Genomic DNA, 20,720 nt, shown 5'->3' on the forward strand with positions numbered 1-20,720 from the left:
GGATTTAACATGTGGGCAATCATTGCCAAGCCAATGTGAATAGATTGTGTGAAGTCAGGGTTACATTGATTGCAGTGCACGCTAAACTGTAATCAGGAGTTTAGATCATTGTACAATCTCCTGTTTAGTAATATACCTTATCTGATGGTTCTGGCTGATGAAAGATAGGGAGAAGGCAAGTCAGAAAGGATACAGTAAAATTGTTCCTAATGTTTAGTTCAGTTTAGTTTAGTGTCACATATACCGAGGTACAGTGAAAGGCTTTGAGTTTATTTTTTAGTTCAGAGGTACACACGGAAACTGTCTCTTTGGCCCGCTGTGTACGCGCCGACCAGCAATCCCCACACACCAACACTATCCCACGCACACTAGGGACAACTTTACACCGAGCCAATTAACCTACACAACTTGAGTGTGTGGGTGAAAACCAAAGATCTCAGAGAAAACCTACGCAGATTATGGGGAGAATGTACAAACTCTGTGCAGACATGCACCCTAGTCAGGATTGAACCCGGGTCTCTACCGGTATGCCACTGTGCCGCCAGTCAGTGGAAAGATTATACATGATCACAATTGAGCCATCCACAATGTACAGATACATGATAAAGGCAATAACATTTAGTGCAATATAAAGTCCAGTCAAATCCAATTTAAGGTAGTTCGAGGGTCTCCAGTGAGGTAGATAGTAGCTCTGTACACTCCCCAATGTGTAAGGAGTGAACGTGAAAGTGGAATAACAAAGGATGAATGGGGGATCGATGGAATTGGTGGGCCATGCTGTATCTCTAAACTAAACCAAAGCAACAAGGACCTAGAATGCTTCACACGGGATGGGATATTCACTCTCATTCGCAACATTTTATTGGCTGGCAGGCAACTTGGGCACCTTCAGAAGAATTACATGACTGCAGATTTTAATTCTTGCCCCTGCTGTCCTGTTTTTTTAAAAACGTTTTTTGAAGCTGATTTAGACTCTATTGACAAAAGTCAAGAGTATTTTATTGTCATGTGTCGCGATTCCGGAATGATGAAATTCTTACTTGCAGCAGCGCAACAGATATATGAACAAAGTACTCTGCAAACACCAGAATTAACTACAATAGGTCAGTATATAAATAAAAAAATCTGTGTGTGTGTGCGTGTGCGTGCGCGTGTGTGTGTGTGTGCGTGTATATATACGCATATATATGTTATATATATATACACACACACATATGTCTACCTATGCAGTATAATATATAAATCCCCAAATCTATATTTCTTGCAAATGGGAAGAATGAGTGATAGTAGATAAAGAATAAAGAAATGTGACATTCCACATAGCAAAGCAACGAATCCTTGCATGGTTCTATGCCACCAGAGGTTTGTTGCAGCCAAAGGATCTGCACACTTTGAAGGCTTTGCTGCAAAAAGCGGCTAATGTATCACCACAAAAAAAATGACATTACAAGGGAAATTAAACACAAATAGTGCCTTGACAGTGAGAACGGCTCTAAAATTAGATTTTCTTCTCTGTCAGCAGCAACTCCTTCTCTACGCTCCATTGCTCCAACTAAATGCACTCATTTCTCGCCTCAGACCATCACCAGTGCAAGAGCAAGCAGCTTCATATACACATGATCCGTGTCACGTACTGTTCTGCTGATGACAAAGATTAGCAATTGAGTTCGGTGTCACAAGATCATAGGAACCAGGATGAGACAATGCTGTCCCCTTAATTCATGGAACAGTACTGCATAAAAACAGGCCCTTCGGCCCACAATGTCCATGTCGAACATAATGGCAAGTTAAACTAATCTCCTCTGCCTGCATGTGATCCATATCCCTTTATTCCCTGCATATCCATGCGCCTATCCGATGGTTTCTTAAATGCCGCTATTATATCCACCATCACCCTGGCAGCGCGTTCCAGGCACTAACCGCTCTCTGTGTAAGAACTTGTCGCTTTTAAAATTTTGCTCCTCATACCTTAAAGCTTAATGTCTTTGACATTTCCATCCCAGTAAATAGGATCTGATTGTCTACCCTATCTACACCTCTAATAATTTTTTTATACTTCTGTCAAGTATCTCCTCAGCGTTTGACACTCCAGAGAAAACAATCCAAGTCTGTCCAACCTCTCCTTGTAGTTACTACCTTTTAATCCATTCTGGTAAACCTTTCCTGTACCCTCTCTAAAGCCTCCTCAGCCACCCCTGTATTGAGGTGACCAGAACTGCACACAATATGCCAAATGCTGCCTAACCAATGTCCTACAAAGCTGCATCGTGGCTTCCTGACTCTTATGCTCAATGGCCCAAGCAATGAAGGAGAGCATATCATACGCCCACCAAGTCCATGCCGACCAGCAATCTCTGTACACTAGCACTATCCTACACGCTAGAGAAAACTGACAATGTGTTTTTACCAAAGCCAGTTAATCTACAAATCTGCGAGTCTTTGGAATGTGGGAGGAAATAGCAGCCGAACACCATGCAGATGGCACCCGAAGTCAGGATCGAACCCGGGTCTCTGGCGCTGTTAGGCAGCAACTCTACCGCTGCGCCACTGTGTCACCCATTCTATGATTCCCTGTTAATCATGTGGAACCATTGAAAATAAGGCAGACAGCCTTACACGGAAAGGAGGGAAGGCACTGAAATCACTTAAAGACGCTTCATTTTGGCATCTTTGTGACTATAAAAGACAGTAGCCTCTGATCTCAGTCGTCAAAGCTCCAACGGATCACTGGCTCCTGCATCTCTCCCCTCGCACCATCATTCATGCCTCGCGCCTCCTTCCACTTCCCTTGGTTTTGTTCACTCCCTGCCCTTCCTTCCTGTGCTAAGTGCTGACGTTTTAAGATTCACAAAACTGTTTTGTTAGTGCCTGTCCACATTAGCCATGCAGGTTTATGTCATTGGCTCTAATGGAGAGGGGTGATGGTATTGGAACACATGAAACATTCAAACAGCACTTCACGCTGAACATATTCCTATTTCCTTTGGGGGGGAAATCCAAGTTCTAATAGAAGATAGAACAGTGCAACACAGTAGCAGGCCCTTCAGCCCACAATGTCCGTGCCGAACATGATGCCAAGACCAACTCGGATCTGCCTGCACATAATCCACGTCCCTCCATATCCTTGTGCCTGTCTTAACGTCTCTTAAATGCCACAATCGTATCTGCCTCCACCAGGGGGGCACAGTGGTGCAGTGGTAGAGTTGCTGCCTCAGCGCCAGAGACCCAGATTCGATCCTGACTACGGGTGCTGTTGGTACAGTGTTTGTACGTTCTCCCTGTGACCACGTGAATTTCATCCGGGTGCTCAGGTTGCCTCCCACATTCCAAAGACGTGCAGGTTTGCAGGCTTCTGTACATTGCCCCTGGTGCGTAGGATAGAACTAGTGTACAGGCGATCGTTGGGCAGCGCGGACTCCGTGGGCCGAAGAACTACAGTAAACTAAAGTAAATTCATCTAAACTAAACAAAGAATATGTTGCTGACCCTGATTGCTCCTGGTCTCCCCCCCCCCCCCTTCCCCCACTCATCTTCACCCTTCACCCCACCACCCCCTACTTTCAGTCTGAAGAAGGGTCCCGACCCGAAACAGTGCCTCTCCATTTTCTCCAGAGATGCTGCCTGACCCGTTGAGTTACTCCAGCACTTTGTGTCCATCCTCGACCACCTCTGGCAATGCGTTCCAGACACCCACCACTTTTTGTGTAAAAAGAAAACTTGCCCCGCAAATCTCGTTTAAACTTTGCCCCTCTCTCAGAAACATTTTGAATGTTGCAAAATGTCATTTACAAAGGTATCCGGTCAATGTCATCTGCAGGGGTGAAACTGAGATTCTTATCAGGTAAAATAAGGTGCCCGGAAGTTTTAACTGTAAAGTATGTGCTTGTGAAAAGTTTGCCATTCTTAACATGTTCTCATGGAAAAGCACAAGGTGTTATTTTTCGTTCTGTTGAAGGGTTGTTTTTAAAGTAAGACAGACTCCATCACGCAAGAAGCAGGTGCTTTGTAATGGGATCCGTGGATGGGATCTGCACAGCTACTTATACCCATTCACCCCTCTGCTACAATGCACACACTGAATACATCTGGTGAACTTGTGCAGCTCTTGGGAATTTGCCCTTATGCTGTTCGTTACAATACTTCCAATTCACTGCATATTAACCCCCTCCCTACTGAATAAACTTGAACCACCGTGTTTAGTATAGTTTCGAAATACAGCACGGAAACAGGCCCTTCGGCCCACCGAGTCCATGCCGACAAGCGATCCCTGCATACTGACACTATCCTACACACCAGGGACAATTTATAATTTTTACCGAAGCCAATCAACCTACAAACCTATACGTCTTTGGAGTGTGGGAGGAAACTGGAGTACCCGGGGAAAACCCACACGGTCACAGGGAGAACGTACTAACTTTGAACAGACAGCATCCATAGTCAGGATCGAACCCGGGTCTCTGGTGCTGTTAGGCAGTAACTCTACCGCTGTGCTGCCCTAGTAGTTCAAGTACAACAGGTAGTCATGGTGTAGTTAAGAATTCACACACTATTGAACTTTAAACTTCATCAACGTCATAGAAGCTATGAACCTAAAAGGAGGAAGACACAATACGCTGGCGTAACTCAGCAGGTCAGGCAACATTTCTGGAGAAAATGGATAGGTGACGTTTCACAGGGGACCCTTCTTCAAACTCAGAAGGAAAGAGGAAGGAGACCTAACCAAAGAAAGTATTTTAACACCCGAACTGCCCTCAATAAATCTAACACTGACTGAAGAAGGGTCCCAACCTGAAACATCGCCAATCATTGTTCTCCAGAGATGTTGCCTGACCTGCTGAGTTACTCCAGCACTTTGCGTCTATTTTATTCTAAACCTCAACTGCACTTCCTAGAGTCTACATGCCCTCAATAAATTGTGCCTTAGAAAATAAATATTTTACAATTTGAAACAACATATTTCATTTGAAACATTTTTCACATCATCATACAAGGGATCACAGAATCATACAAGTCACAGGGAGGGACAATTGCCCGATGACACCTCAAGGAATACAAAGATTTGGAGTAACACAGGAGGGAACAGTGGCGCAGCGGGTAGAGCTGGTGCCTCACAGCCACAGAGAGCCAGGTTCTATCCTGACCTCGGGCGCTGCCTGAGCGGAGTTTGCACGCTCTCCCTGTGAACGTGTGGGTTTTCTCCGGGTGCTTCGGTCTCCTCTCGCATCCCAAAGACACGCGGGTTTGAAGGATAATTGGCCTCGAGTGTGTAGGGAGTGGATGAGAAAGTGGGATAACATGGAACTAGTGTAAACAGATGATCAATGGTCAGCGATGGTGGGCTGAAGGGCCTGTGTCCATGCTGCATTCTCCAAAATTAAAACTCAATGGGTCAGGCAGCATCTATGGAGAGAATGGGTCAGTGACTTTTCATAGGGGACCTTCTTCAGACTCAGAAGGAAGGAGGAAGAAGGTCTTACCAAAGAAAGCCTTTTATCACTTAGTGTTATCACCCAAACTGCTCTCAATAAAGGGCCTGGACCCTTCGTCATATCATTCTCTCCACAGACGCTGCCTGGCTTGTTGAGTTCCTCCAGCACTTTGTTTAGCCTTGCAGATTCCAACATCTGCAGTTCCTTGTGCCTCCACCTGGTCTTTATCTCAAGGGTAAAGGAATGCAGACGCGAGTGGCTAGATTACTAATCAGGAAGCAACGAATCTGTTGCGTCAGACACAAGCAGAATAATGCTCCCAGCTCTGGCCAGTGAATCTCATGAAGCATTTAGTGATCTAATGAGGAAGCATGGCCCACATTCCACAGATCCGAAAAACATCCATCAACCAATATCCTGCTTCTACTCTAAAAGCATCTTGTCCCCATTATGTTTCTGCACTCCTTTCAATATCAAAAATAAATGTTATTTATAAAAGTAGTGTTTTGTTAAGGAGGAGGGAACTGCAGAAGCTAGTTTAGAATGAGGATAAATGGAGTAACACAGCGGGTCAGGCAGCAACCCTGGAGAAAAGGAATAGGTGACGTTTCAAGTTGGAATCCTTCTTCAGTCTGAAGAAGCGGCCGACTCAGGAATGCCATGTTGCAATCCATCCCGACCTCGGAGTTTCGATTATCCCGGCCTGATCATCGGACCGTCGGCAGCGGCGAACTGCGGAGGGTTCAAAGGCCCTGACCATGGGTGAACGAAGGAGGAAGGTGACTGGACTCTATTGCCTTCCATCACAGTGAGGAATGTTGACTCCACTGTGGTGGATGTTTATGTTAAATTTTATTTTATGTGGCCATGTGTATTGTGTTCTTTTCACTTGGTATGGCTGTATTGCAACTCAAATTTCACTGTACCTTAATTGGTTGTGACAATAAATGTGAATTTGAACTTGACCTGAAATGCCACCCATTATTTTTCTCCAGAGATACTGCCGGACTAGCTGAGTTACTCCAACACTTTGTCGGAGGTTTTTTCCCCTTTTTCCTTCCGCATTTAATATGTAAAAGAATATGTAAATGATTCTGTTCCATTCTGTTTGTAGTTTGTTTGTTTGTTTGTTTTTTTGCACAAAGTCCGCGAGCATTGCCACTTTTCATTTCACTGCACATCTCGTATGTGTATGTGACGAATAAACTTGACTTGACTTATCTATGGTTATGTTAACATCCTGCTAAAATTCCACACTCGACATTCAAACCACAGTCAGAGTGGCAACACTAAGTGGGTGTTCTGCGCGTGCTTACTTCCAATTGTCTCCGGCACTGCATCATTGTACTTCACGCGGATCATTCTATGCTCCTCCTGTTCATGTTCATAAGTGATAGGACAGAATAAGGCCATTCAGTCAATCAAGTCTACTCTGCCATTCAATCATGGCTGATCTATCTCTCCCTCTCAACCCCATTCTCCTGCCTTCTCCCCATAACCCCTAACACCCATACTAATCAAGAATCTATCTATGTTTAAGAAGAAACTGCAGATGCTGGAAAATCGAAGGTAGACAAAAATGCTGGTGAAACTCAGCGGGTGAGGCAGCATCTATGGAGCGAAGGAAATAGGCAACGTTTCGGGCCGAAACCCTTCTTCAGACTGAAGAAGGGTTTCGACCCGAAACGTTGCCTATTTCCTTCGCTCCATAGATGCTGCCTCACCCGCTGAGTTTCACCAGCATTTTTGTCTACCCAAGAATCTATCTATTTCTGCCTCAAAAAGATCCATTGACTTGGCCTCGACATCTTTCTGTTCTCTTTCTCCAACCAGTTTATCCATTATTAGACTGTGTCAAAGACAAGATAACAGGTTTTAGTGTGTGGATCCAAGCCATGGATGGAAAGCAGATCCAGACCAGACTTCCTTCCACGGGTGGTTAGTGGGGTCACTGTCAGCCGAGTAATATGCTCGAGTCGCTTTACAACTGAGGTGGGGATTGTGGTTCATGTTGTGTCCAGCGAGTGCACTGAATCATACCTTGCTCACAGTTTTTTCCGCCAAACCCCAGCGGACATTCACAGCTGAAGGTCTCCCACCGGTTCACACAGGTCCCTCCGTTCTTGCAGGTGTTCGAGTCGCAGAAGTTCCACTTGGCAGAGCACCCTGTGGTGGGAGAAGTTGTGCATGGATCATTTAACTCACACAGGCATGGCACAGCAAGGCCTTTACCAGGGCCGGATTAAGACCCATAGAGGCCCTAAGCACTTAAAAGATTTTGGTGCCCCCATATATATGTAATTCAAAATATAAACAGAAATAAACCATAAAGTATTTTTTTTATTTTTCAAAATGAAACAAAACTAACAGTAAGATGGAAAATAATGTTTATTTTTGTATACTTCCACTTTATTTATATTTGAAAAGTTTTCTACTTTTTTTAATTGCAAAGTCTTTGATCAGATCTCAAAATTAATCTTACGTAACATATAAAATCATATAAACCACTTTGAATATTATTTTAGCAAGTTTAAAGTGATTTATTTTGTGCCGTAAACCATTTCCCATTTCTGTGGTGCTCCCCTTCCCTTGATGCCCTAAGCACGTGTTATTTTGCTTAATGGTTAATCCAGCGCTGCCTTTCACTGTACCTCGGTACACGAGACAATAATAAACCTCACCTAACCTAACAGAATCTCACCCATGTCCAGCCACGGATATAAGAAATCTAGCTCCAGTTTCCTCCCACATCCCAAAGACGTGTGGGTTTGTAGGTTGATTGGCCCTCTGTAAATTGTCCCCAGTGTGTACGGAGTGGAATATCATAGAACTAGTGTGAAAGGGTGATCGGTGGCCGGTGTGGACACGGTGGGCCTTTTGCCATGCTGTATCTAAACATCTAAACTAAACATTAAAAAAAAGGAGCAGTAATGTTAAAAATCAGTGAGATTATAGAAAAGCACAAAGACTTTTTACCCCAAGTTTTTAATTAGACTGTAAAACGATGGGGGCAGTGGGCAGCAGGAGACACATATCTCTTTGAAATAGGATGAGGCAAAAGTGTTCAGATGCCCCACAGTACTGGGTGCACGGTGGCGCAGTGGTAGATTTGCTGCCTCACAACGCCAGAGACCCGGGTTCAATCCTGACTACAGGTCTTGTCTGTATGGAGTTTGTACGTAACTCCCTGTAACCGCACGGATTCCTCCCACATCCCGAAGATGTACAGATTAGTAGATTCATTGGATTTGTTAAAATCATAAATTGTCTCTAGTGTGTTGGATATGCTAGTGTACGGGGTGATCGCTGGTCGGCGCGGACTCGGTGGTCCGAAGGTCTTGCATCTACCCTGTATCTCAAAAGTTTTAAGCCCAAAAGTAAAGATTTCTCTCATTACCTGTCACTGTGCCGTTGTTTGCGATGAAGTCAGCCATATCGATTTGCTGGTTATCTATCAACAAGTTCTTCATGCATCCCATAAATTCGTGGTTCTGGAGCGGAAAGTCTTCGGGCAGATTGGGAACACCACCGAGGAGAAGTGGCCCCGTCAAATCCAGGGACCTAGGAGCAAGATCAGGCGGGTCCGAACTGTGTCTCTCTTGACATTAACACCTTCATTCACACATCCTGGTTTATCAGCCACACTGTTAAACTCGAGCTTATATCACAGCTCTCTTTGTCATCTCATGGAGTTGCACAAAGTTATAAGAGCAATAGATCAGGTAAATGCACTGAGGTTTGGTTTAGTTTAGTGTCACATGTACCGAGGTACAGTGAATAGTTTTATTTTTATGTAGAGTAGCGGAATAAAAAACCAAAGGACATAGATCTAAGGTGAGGTGAGGGGCAACTTTTTTTAAAACAAAGGATGCCGGGTGTATGGAACAAGCTGCTGGAAATGGTAACCGAGGCAAGTACTATCGCAATGTTGAAGAAACGTTTTGACAGGTACGTGGAAAGGATAGGTTTAGGAGGATGTGGGCCCAACACAGGCAGGTGGGACTAATGTAGATGGGGCATGTTGGTCGGCTTGGGCAAGTTGGGTCAAAGGGCCTGTTTCCACGCTGTGTGCTATCTCTGTCAAGAGATAGGACGAATGTTAACATTGGCACTGACAACTGGGAAACGGCTGCTGACTGCTTGGGTTTTCTCCCAGAGACGTACAGGTTTGTAGGTTAATTGGTTCTGTGAATTGTAAATTGTCCCTAGCGTGTGGGACAGTGCTAGTGAACAGGGTCAGCACGGACTATGTGGGCCGAAGGGCCTGTGCGCAGGCTGCATCTCTAAAGTGTAAAGCCTGCTGGATCACCCGGTTGCTAACCATTTTAATACCACTTCCATTCGCGAACTGACCATTCTGTCCGGGGCCTCCTCCAATGCCAGAGTGAGGACACACCCCTCCCCCCCCCCCCCCCCCCCCCCCCCCCCAGTGTTCTCCCACTAACTCACCCCACGTTCCCTTCCCTGCCCCCTATCCCCTCCCCCCCCCCCACACAGCTCCCTCTGGTTTTCCATTTCACCTCCTCTCCTCTCCTTATCCAACACCCTTTTGTCTTTTTTTCACCTCCAGCCTTTGTCACTTACTCCACCCATTGGCTAACCAAACCCCTCATCTGTATCCACCTATCACTTACCCACCCCCACCTCTCTTATCTGGATGGGGGCCGTGAGAGTTGTGATGGGTAACTAGCCTTCAATGAGCAATGTTGGAAAATGTAGATGTTTGACTGTTTAATGTCTGTTGATTCTCGTTGCCAACACACATATTGGGCTGAGGTGGTTATTTAGGGAGTAAAGTCAGTCACCGTTGGATGGGTAATACAACACGGGGCAAGGACAGAAAGAGATCGGAATGAACACATCCGTAAAACAGTATTGTGTAGGAAGGAACTGCAGGTGCCGGTATACACTGAAGATAGACACAAAATGCTGGAGCAACTAAGTGGGACAGGCATCCATCTCTGGAGGGAAGGAATGGGTGACGTTTCAGGTCGAGTCTAAAGAAGGGTCTGGACCCAAAATGTTACCCATTCTTTGATAGAACAGAATAGCACAGGAACAGGCCTTTCGGCCTACAATGTCCATACGGAACATAATGCCAAGATAAACGTATCTATTCTGCCAGCACATAATCCATATCCCTCCACTCCCTTCATGTATCCATGTGCCTATCTAAAAGTCTCTTAGATGCCACTATTGTATCTCGTATCATACCAACTTCTGAAGAATCAGAAGAAGGATTTCGACCTGAAGCATTACCCATTCCTTCTCTCCAGAGATGCTGCCTCGCCCGCTGAGTTACTCCAGCATTTTGTGTTTAACTTCCACTACCACCGCTTGCAGTGTGTTCCAGGCACCCACGAACCCTCTGTTTTAAAAAAAACTCCTCAAGAATCTCCATTAAACGTTGCCCCTCTCACCTTAAAGCTATGTTTTGTTTTTTAGTTTAGTTTTAGAGATGGAGCACGGAAACAGGCCCTTCAGCCCACCGGGTCTGCACCCTCCAGCCATACACTAGCACCAGCCCACACATTAGGGACAATTTACAATTTTACTGAAGCCAATTAAGCTACAAACCTGGAGTGTGCGAGGAAGCCGGAGCACCTGGAGATAACCCACAGGGAGATCGTACAAACTCCACATAGACAGCCTTCGCTGTCAGGATCGAACCTGGGTCTCTGGCGCTGTAAGACAGCTACTCGACCGTGGCGCTCGTTCAGGGAAAAACGTTCTTACCGTCTCCCTGCTTATGCCACTTATAATTTAATATATTTCTATCAGTTCTCCTCTCAGCTTCCAAAGCTCCGGAGACCATAATTCATTGTTATATTATTATTGGATTGAGCAAAGAAAGAGCTATTCTAGGGATGGATCCAGGGAATCAATCAAAACAAAGAAATTCCAAATATCTGCCCCCCCAAGATGAATGTGGGCCAGATAGTTTAGCAGAACATGTCGAGATTCGTAAGAAACCTCATCCAATTGTGTTTGAAATTCCACGGTAGGACATTATGAATAATGCAACACATCTGAAACAGTGACTGCAGGGCACATTATTGGCATCTCACTTTGTGGTAAATAGAGATTTTAAATTATACTGGCAAAAGTCAATTTGATAATTAATGCTGCTGCTAGACCTCAAAACACATTTATCGATGGAGAGGATGGATTTCAATGGTTTCTTTAGTGTCATGTGTACAGTGAAATGCTTGGGAAGGAACTGCAGATGCTGGTTTAAACCAAAGATAGACATAAAATGCTGGAGTAACTCAGCGGGACAGGCCGCATCTCTGGAGAGAAGGAATGGGTGGCGATTCAGGTCGAGACCTTTCTTCAGACTGAGAGAGGGGAGGGGGAGGGGAGATACAGAGATAAGGAAGTGTAAGGTGTGAGAAAAATACATCAAAGGGTGTGCAGATCAAGGGAAATGTAGAATAGATCATTGTTAGCTAGGAGGTAACAAAAAAGCAAAGAGATTAAATGTAATCAGGGACAGTCAGACTGTGACCTGGGAAGGAGGTGGGATGGAGAGAGAGGGGAAAGCCAGCGTTACTTGAAGTTGGAGAAGTCAATATTCATACCACTGGGGCGTAAGCTACCCAAGCAAATTATGAGGTGCTGTTCCTCCAATTTGCACTGGGCCTCACTCTGTCAATGGAGGAGGCCCAGGACAGGAAGGTCAGTGTGGGAATGGGAGGGAGAGTTAAAGTGTTTTGCAACCAGAAGATCAGGTAGATTTAGGTGGGCTGAGAGGAGGTGTTCAATGAATCGATCGCCGAGCCTGCGCTTGGTCTCGCAGATACACAGGAGTCCATACATGGAACAGCAGATACAGTAGATGAGGTTGGAGGAGGTGCAATTGAACCTCCGCCTTGCCTGAAAAGACTGCCGGGGTCTTTGGACAGATTCGAGGGGGAGGTATAGAGACAGGTGTTGCATCTCCTGCGGTTGCAGGAGAAAGCACCTGGGTAGGGGGTGGGAAGGGACGAGTTGACCAGGGAGTTGCGGAGGGAACGGTCTCTGTGGAAAGTGGAAAGGGGTGGAGATGGGAAGATGTGGCTCGTGGTGGCATCCCATTGGAGGTGGCAAAAATGTCGGAGGATTATGTGCTGTATGCGACGGCTGATGGGGTGAAAGGTGAGAACTAGGGGGACTCGGTCCCTGTTGCAACTGGGGGAAGGGGAGCAAAGGTGGAGTTGCAGGATAGCGAGGAGACCCTAGTGAGGGCCTCATCTATGATGGAAGATTGGGACCACTGTTCCCTAAAGAACGAGGACATCTCAGAGGTCCTTGTGTGGAACCTCATCTTGGATGCAGATGCAGCATAGACGGAGGAATTGGGAGTAGAGGATAGAGTCTTTACAAGTGACAGGGTGGGAGAAAGTGTAGTCTAGATAGCTGTGGCAGTCAGTGTGTTTATAATAGATGCCAGTTAATAGTCTATCTCCTGTGATGGAGACAGTTAGATCAAGAAACGGTATGGAGATATCAGAGATGGTTCAAGTGTCTATCTACAGTGAAATGCTTCTTTTGCATAATGCCCAGCAAGACCATCACCATACATAACCATAATCCCCATTTTGGAGGATGTGGGCCAAATGTGACAAGATCGGTTTTGTGAGGGGAAGGTTCCATTTTGTTTTAGTTCTAGAGATACAGCGCGGAAACAAGCCCTTAGGCCCACCGAGTCCACACCGACCAGCGATCCCCGCACACTCACACTATCTACACACACAAGTTACAATTTACCACTATACCAAGCCAATTAATCTACAAACCTGTATGTCTTTGGAGTGTGGGAGGAAAACCAAGATCTCGCGAAGAAAACCCATGGAGAGAAGGTACAAACTCCATATAGGCAGCACCCTTAGTCAGGATCGAACCCGAGTCTCTGGTTCTGCAAGCCCTGTAGGGCAGCAACTCTACTGCTGCGCCACCGTGCTGCTCATTTGATGTATCAATGAGAATAGTGAGGGTGATGTAGACTACATGGGACAGTAGTCAGGCCTCCCACATGGAAGGTCCTGAAGGTAAACGCCCATGGGACCCTGGGCAATTTGGAAAATTGGATCCAAAATTGAGGTGGAGTTAGGAAGCAGAGATGATGAATGCGGGTCAATTTTGCAATGAGAAACTTGTGACGTGCAAATGGGGAAGATCGAGGGGTGTTTCTCCACACTGTTCATCTCGTTCAATGCAGGTAACCTCACACAGCATTTGCCTAGACTTGGAGCTTTCTGCACAGGTCAGCTGGGCACTGCGCCATAAGAATGGAAAATATATTTTTTGTGTTTTAAAAAGTGGCCACAATCTATCGGAACAACATGAGGAATTTGTTAAAGTACATTCTTTTAGGTGAAGACTTACTTTTTGGATCCCGACTGTGTTCCTTGTGCCGAACAGGAATAATTTCCAATTAAACTTCCGAAGCGCAACGCCACTGAGGTGTCACAGTCATCGACAGTAACCACGGCAACCTTCTGTTCGGAAGGTCCTTGGGGAACACCAGACTTCCCAATCATTGGCTGATGGAGAAAAGAACAAGCATCGTTTGCAATTTGTTTTAAGAATAAGCGGGTGGCACAGTGACACAGCGGTAGAGTTGCTCACTTACAGCGCCAGAGACCCGGGTTCAATCCTGACTATCGATGCTGTCTACGCGATTACAGGGAGAACATACAAACTCAGTACGTATAGCATCTGTAGTCCGGATCAAACCCGGGTCTCTGGCGCTGTGAAGCAGCAACTCTACCGCTGCGCCACCCCTAAAGTTGCTCAATTTGTAAACCAATTTACGCAGTTCTTCCATTAGTTTTTCAAAATTGTACGTTTGATTTCCGGCTCAAGTGCAACAATGGGAAGAGGCCGTTCTGGAACTTGGAGGTCACAGTTCTCAGTCTCCTGTACCTTCTTCCCGAATGTAGACGCGACCAGGGCTGTGTAAGTCTTTGATGACATTAACCATATAACCATATAACAATTACAGCACGGAAACAGGCCATCTCGGCCCTTCTAGTCCGTGCCGAACACTTTTTCTCCCCTAGTCCCATCTACCTGCACTCAGACCATAACCCTCCATTCCTTTCCTGTCCATATACCTATCCAATTTATTTTTAAATGATAAAATCAAACCTGCCTCCACCATTTCCACTGGAAGCTCATTCCACACAGCTACCGCTCTCTGAGTAAAGAAGTTCCCCCTCATGTTGCCCCTAAACTTCTGTCCCCTAATTCTCAAATCATGTCCTCTTGTTTGAATCTTCCCGACTCTCAATGTAAAAAGCTTATCCACGTCAACTCTGTCTATTCCTCTCATCATTTTAAAGACCTCTATCAAGTCCCCCCTTAACCTTCTGCGCTCCAAAGACTGCCTATTTAACTGCCTATTTGAGGCAGCACCTCCTGTAGACTCCCTTTGATGGTGGGAGGATGCATTGAAATTTCTGCAGCTGTATTATCCCAAGGTAGTTAGTTCTGTATGTATCCATGCATGTTAAACAAAGGTCAAGGTGCAACTTTATTGCTTTTTCTGCACACTACTTCACAGAAAGCATGGGGACAATGTGCAAACTTTCTTGCATCTGGCACAAAGCAAAAGCAACAAATCAAGATAGTTAAACAAATGCACTGAAAATTATACAGGTGTCATGAGAGTTGAGGGCATTAGTGCATGTTTAGTCCTGTTTAAATTACATATTTTTAAAATCACTCCCTTACATGTAAAATCTCCCTTGCAGCTCTCAAGATATGCATTGCATCTATCTCAAGATTTTCTTCATATTTCTAAGGATGGTCTATGTTGGGAACGAAGGATTTTTTGCTGCGGGGCAAGTTCTTTACGAGAAACAAGTTAACTAAACCATACATCAAATCCATTTAAAAGCACATTATATAAATTGCTTCAAAACATACTCAATGGGTTTAGTGTAGACAGGCACTTGATCACCAGCATACAAGTGATGGGCTGAAGGGTCTGGTTCTGTGCTGCATGACTCTGTGACACCACTCATCACTTGAGTTATGACATTCACCGTGGAAACAGGCCCTTCGGCCCAACTTGCCCACACTGACCAACATGCCCCATCTACACTAGTCCCACCTGCCTGCATTTGGCCCATATCCTTTTAAACCTATCCCATCCACGTTACTGTCCAAATGTTTCTTAAACGTTGTGAGAACACCTTCCTCAACTACGTCCTCTGGCAGCTCATTCCATACAGCACCACTTTGTGTAGAAAAGTTTCCCCTCAGGTTTCTATTAAATCTTTCTCCTCTCACCTTAAACCTATGTCCACTGGTACTTGAATCCCCTTGTCTGAGTTAGAGACTCTATGTACATTTACCCTATCTATTCCACTCATGATCTTGTACACCTCTATATGATCACCTGTTCAGCCTCCTGAAATCCAAGGGAAAAATTCCTAGCCTGCCCAACCTCAGCCTACAGCTCAGGTCCTTGAGTCCTGGCAACATCCTTGTAATCCCTTTCAGTTTAACAACATCTCCTCTATATTCTCCCACTCCTCCCATGAAAGTGCGGTTCCTTTAGCCAACAGGTTGAGTCAATCTGGAAAAGATACTTTATTTTGGCGGATATCTAACATCTTGAAATGTTTACTTTACAAATGTATCATTTCGCCCAAAGGCTCTTCTGAGCAAAATGTTAATGCCTCCTTGCATGCCAGAAGTGTGATCATCTGCGTGTGACACCGCTCCAATAACTTCCCAACACCTTGGCCTTTTTGGACCAAACCAATTTGCTCGACATACAGTGCATTTGATTTATAGAGAACATAAACCTGATGGGATTTGCCAAACGCATTCATGTGGTTAGTTGTGCTGACATGGTTCTCCAACCTTGGGAATTCAACCCAATCAGTTCCCTTATTGCCAAATGCCGGCAGCTATATGCAAACAGCTTGAGATGATTTATCCAATGTAGTTCTGCTCTCAGTGGGAAACAGCAGGCTTCAAAGTAGTCCTTCTCCCTCATAAGAGTCATATAGAGTGGAAACAGGCCCTTCGGCCCAACTTGCCCATGCCGATCAACATGCCCCATCTACACTAGTCCCACCTATCTGTACTTGGCCCATATACATCCAAACCTTTCCTATCCATGTACCTATCCAAAGGTGTGTGTGTGTGTGTGTGTGTGTGTGTGTGTGTGTGTGTGTGTGTGTGTGTGTGTGTGTGTGTGTGTGTGTGTGTGTGTGTGTGTGTGTGTGTGTGTGTGTGTGTGTGTGTGTGCGTGCGTGTGTGTGTGTGATGAGATAAAGTGTTGTGTGTGTAGATGATTGATGAGAATGGATTGATGAGTGGCAGAGAAGGCATATGATAAGTGAATAACACACACTTCCTCCTACTCCTTTTTGCACATGTAAGATTTAATTTGTGATGTTTATGAGAAGTTATTCAATGACTTGTGTATAGGTTTATTGTTTATTTCATTTTATTATTATTTTGCTTTGTTTTTAACTTTTTTTGTTTTACATGTTCGAAATATTAAACATGTACAAAAAATACATATATCTACAAATGTTATGATAGCACCTACCTCAACCACCTCCTCCGGCAGCTGATTCCATACACCCACCACCCTTTGTGTAAAGAAAAAGTTATCCTTCAGGTTCCTACTGTAGCTTTCCCTCCTCAGCTTAAACCTATATCCGCCAGTTCCTGATTCACCGACTGTGAGCAAGAGACTCTGTGCATTTACCTAATCTATTCCTCTCATGACTTTGTACTCTCATGATTTTGATCTCCAAAATGATCCAAGGGATGTAACCCCCACAATCTCATTACACTGCTTGCTGCCCACTTGGACACATAAAGGAAATAAGTGAATCCTTTCATTGACCGTGTAAAGGGATTCTAAAGTAGTTACTTCTGTAGGAGAATCTTAACTCCATCTTAAGGAGTGTTACAGTTTAAGAATAAGGGATATGCCATTTAGGACAGATGACAAAAAAATAAATTCACCCAGAGAGTTGTGAATCTGTGGAATTCTCTGCCACACAAGGCAGTGGAGGCCAATTCATTGGATGTTTTCAAGAGAGAGCTAGATATAACTCTTAGGGCTAATGGATTCAAGGGATATGGGGAAAAAGCAGGAATGGGGTACTGATTTTGGATGATCAGCCATGATCATATTGAATGGTGGTGCTGGCTCAAAGGGCTGAATGGCCGGCTCCTGCACCTATTTTCCACGTTTCTATGTTAATCAAAGCTCCCTTTTATAGAATTGAACAGGGTAAAGTGTGGAATTGACTGTATTTCTTCTCAAGGGTCCCAACCCAACAAGTGCTGGAGGAACTCATCAGGTCAGGCATCATAGTGGTGCAGCAGTAGAGTTGCTGCCTTACATTGCCAAAGACCCAGGTTCGATCCTGACCTCAGGTGCTGTCTGTACGGAGTTTCTACTTTCTCCCTTTGACTATTGGGTTTCCTCCCACACTCTAAAGACGTGCAGGTTTGTAGGTTAATTGGCTTTGGTAAAACTCTAGACTGTCACTAGTCGGTAGGATAGTGCTAGTGTACACGGGGTGATCGCTGGTCAGCCTGAAGCTTGTGGGCCAAAGGGCCTGTTTCCGCACAGTATCTCTAAACAAAACTTAATCTGTGGAGGGAATTGGCAGACAATGTTTCCGGTCAGATCCCTTCTTCAGACTGATGAATAAACATGAAAAGAGTGGTGGTGGAAGCAGATATGATAGCGGCATTTAAGAGACCTTTGGATCGGCAAGTGGACATGCAGGGAACGGAGAGATATGAATTACTTGCAGGCAGATTAGTTGGTCTTGGCATCATGTTTGGCATGGACATTGTGGGCCGAAGGACCTGTTCCCGTGCTGTACCCCTCCATGTCCCATGTTGTATGTTTGCCAAACACTTCATCTTAGAGAGACTGTTCCTTTAAAGACACATGCTGCTAGGGTTCAGTGAGCATTCGTAGCCATCGGAAGCTTGAAAGGATTTAAGCAGCTCACAAAGTTTGCAGGTCTAAACATTTCTCGAGTCCTTTGTTTGCCCCAGTGCTTCTTTATTCCCCGAGCATCCCTATACAACACTCGGCCGGCCTCCTCAAGACAAAAGCATACTTCATCTATCAGATCATCCTTTCAGCAGCCAGAAACCTCCAACGGCAACTGGCTAAGCTAAATGTTTTTCAGACCGAACAAAGGGCAATTGAATGGGAAACGATAATCCAAGGAAAATTTCTTTGTATTGTCGCCGTGCAAAAGCAGTGAGGAAATTAATTCAGAGAGGGAAGGAGAGAGATTGTAAATGTATTGACGCTTTCTGCATGTTGATTCCTGACTTTTTGCCAAACAATGTTATTTTATATTTTGGCAACCAAATAAATGATGCATTATTTAGCCTGTCGTGTTATGAATGGAGTCTTGAATGACTTCCTCCTTTTCAACTATGTAGTCCTACAAGCAAATAGGCACTTGCTATAATTCCCGATCAGTTATATTAGTTTATTTACTGAAGAGTTTGGTCATTTCACCACGGCGATCCCCAGTCTAAATGCAAAGAACTTTGACTGGAGCTAATACTAAAAGTGTTAAGATTAGCTTTGTAGTTTAGAGATAGTTTAGAGATAGTTTAGAAATAGTTTAGAAATAGTTTAGAGATAGAGATAGTTTATAGTTAAGAGATAGGGTAGAGATAGCTTACAGATAGTTTAGAGATACACTCCGGAAACACTGAGTCCATGCCGACCAGCGATCCTCCCGTACACAAACTCCATCCTACACACTAGGAATAATTTACAATTTTACTGAAGCCAACTAACCTACAAAGCTGTACGTCTTTGGAGTGTGAAAATAAACCGAAGCACTTTGCACTGCACCTCGGTACATGTGACAATAATAAACCTAAACCTTCTGGTAACACATCATTAAAATCCTTTTTAATTTAGTTAGTTTATTGTCACATGTATCAAGGTACAGTGAAACACTTTTTTATTGCATCCTATCCAGTCAGCGGAAAGACTACATATACATATAGTCCACAATACATAGATACAGGATAAAGGGGATAGCGCTTAATGCAAGATAAATTCCAGTAAAGTCCGATTAAAGATAATGCGGGGGTCTCCAATGAGAAAGATGGGAGGTCAGGACCACTCTCTAGTTGATGATAGCATGGTTCAGTTGCCAAAAACCAGATTCAGGGAGTTAGATTTACTTAAAGCACCTATGTGATATAATATTGCAAACTATTGTATTTGCAGCCAGATGATGTTGATTTTCTCTGACATTTCTTTTCCTTCCTGCATCAACGACAGATACCAAGGGATTAATTTGTCCTGCCGTATCTCAGCCAAGGCATTGTTCTTCTTGCAAATCTAAATTGTGAATGTCAGCAAACTATATCCCTCTGGAGGCAGCCCAGCCAAGCCCAATGTCAGTAGCTAGGACAAATCACGGGGTAGTAATTGCACATAATTGTGTGTAATTGTGCAAGGCATCGAAGAGCGAGGTGGGCCGTCGCGGAGTGAGGGGCGGGTGGGCGGTGACATCGAGGTGGATCATCGAGAACAAAGAGGGGGACCTGGCGGGGGGTGGAATGGAGGGGGAGAGGGGGTTGGGGAGGGAGGGGGTGGGTAGGTGCGAGAATGATTGGGGAACCAGGGGGGTGGGGGTGCTGGAAACAATGGGGGGGGGGCGGCATGCGGCGGCAGGCAGAAGATGAGACTATTCGGTGAACTTATATAGCTGGACACACTTGTGCACTGCCTTGGTGAGGTTTGCTGAATGAGTTTACCCGGGTTGTATGCAAAACAAAGCATTTCACTCTCCCTAGGTACATGTGACCATAAAGTATCATTGAATCATCGAACAAACAAAACAAAAAATCAAATCAGACGTTGTTATGTGTCAGTACAAAAGCTAATCACAAGAGGCTTCTCAGAATACTGACTGCAATCAGTTTACTCAGATACTGAACAGGACCTGGTAAAACCCTATCCTAGACTGGGTCAGTTCCACTTTCAACTATGAATATTGGTGTGGTTTTGAAGGTGTTCCAACTGGCACCAATACAGACAAATATCTCAAACAACTCTGGACCCTTGGGGTTGTATTTTCCTGCTCGATATTCTCCAGCCTGTCTTTATCTGCTTCTCCGTTGTAATAAACGGGATTCGCAAAGACAAGGAAGTGCAAGGGCAGAAAATCCTCCTCCCTTCTGTGAAACATTTTTTGATGTTTCCTAACACGGGATTTCCCTCGATTGCACTGCACACATTTGGTTGGTGGGGCCACACCTGGAGTACTGTGTTCA

At 44.7% G+C, this 20,720-nt stretch overlaps 1 protein-coding gene across 4 annotated transcripts in view; it reads right to left on the reverse strand.

Moving 5' to 3' along the window:
* Positions 1–20,720, reverse strand: part of celsr2 (cadherin, EGF LAG seven-pass G-type receptor 2) — a 177,077-nt gene that overhangs the window by 43,792 nt on the left and 112,565 nt on the right. For all 4 annotated transcript variants that reach the window (XM_055654629.1, XM_055654627.1, XM_055654628.1 and 1 more), the window contains exons 6-8: positions 13,797–13,954; positions 8,827–8,990; positions 7,470–7,595 (exon numbers count right to left, since the gene is read on the reverse strand). In XM_055654629.1, the coding sequence (XP_055510604.1) occupies positions 7,470–7,595; positions 8,827–8,990; positions 13,797–13,954 (448 nt within the window). The remainder of the gene's footprint in view (positions 1–7,469; positions 7,596–8,826; positions 8,991–13,796; positions 13,955–20,720) is intronic.

Source organism: Leucoraja erinacea, chromosome 24 (genome assembly GCF_028641065.1).
Source record: "Leucoraja erinacea ecotype New England chromosome 24, Leri_hhj_1, whole genome shotgun sequence".
Lineage (NCBI taxonomy): Eukaryota > Metazoa > Chordata > Chondrichthyes > Rajiformes > Rajidae > Leucoraja > Leucoraja erinaceus.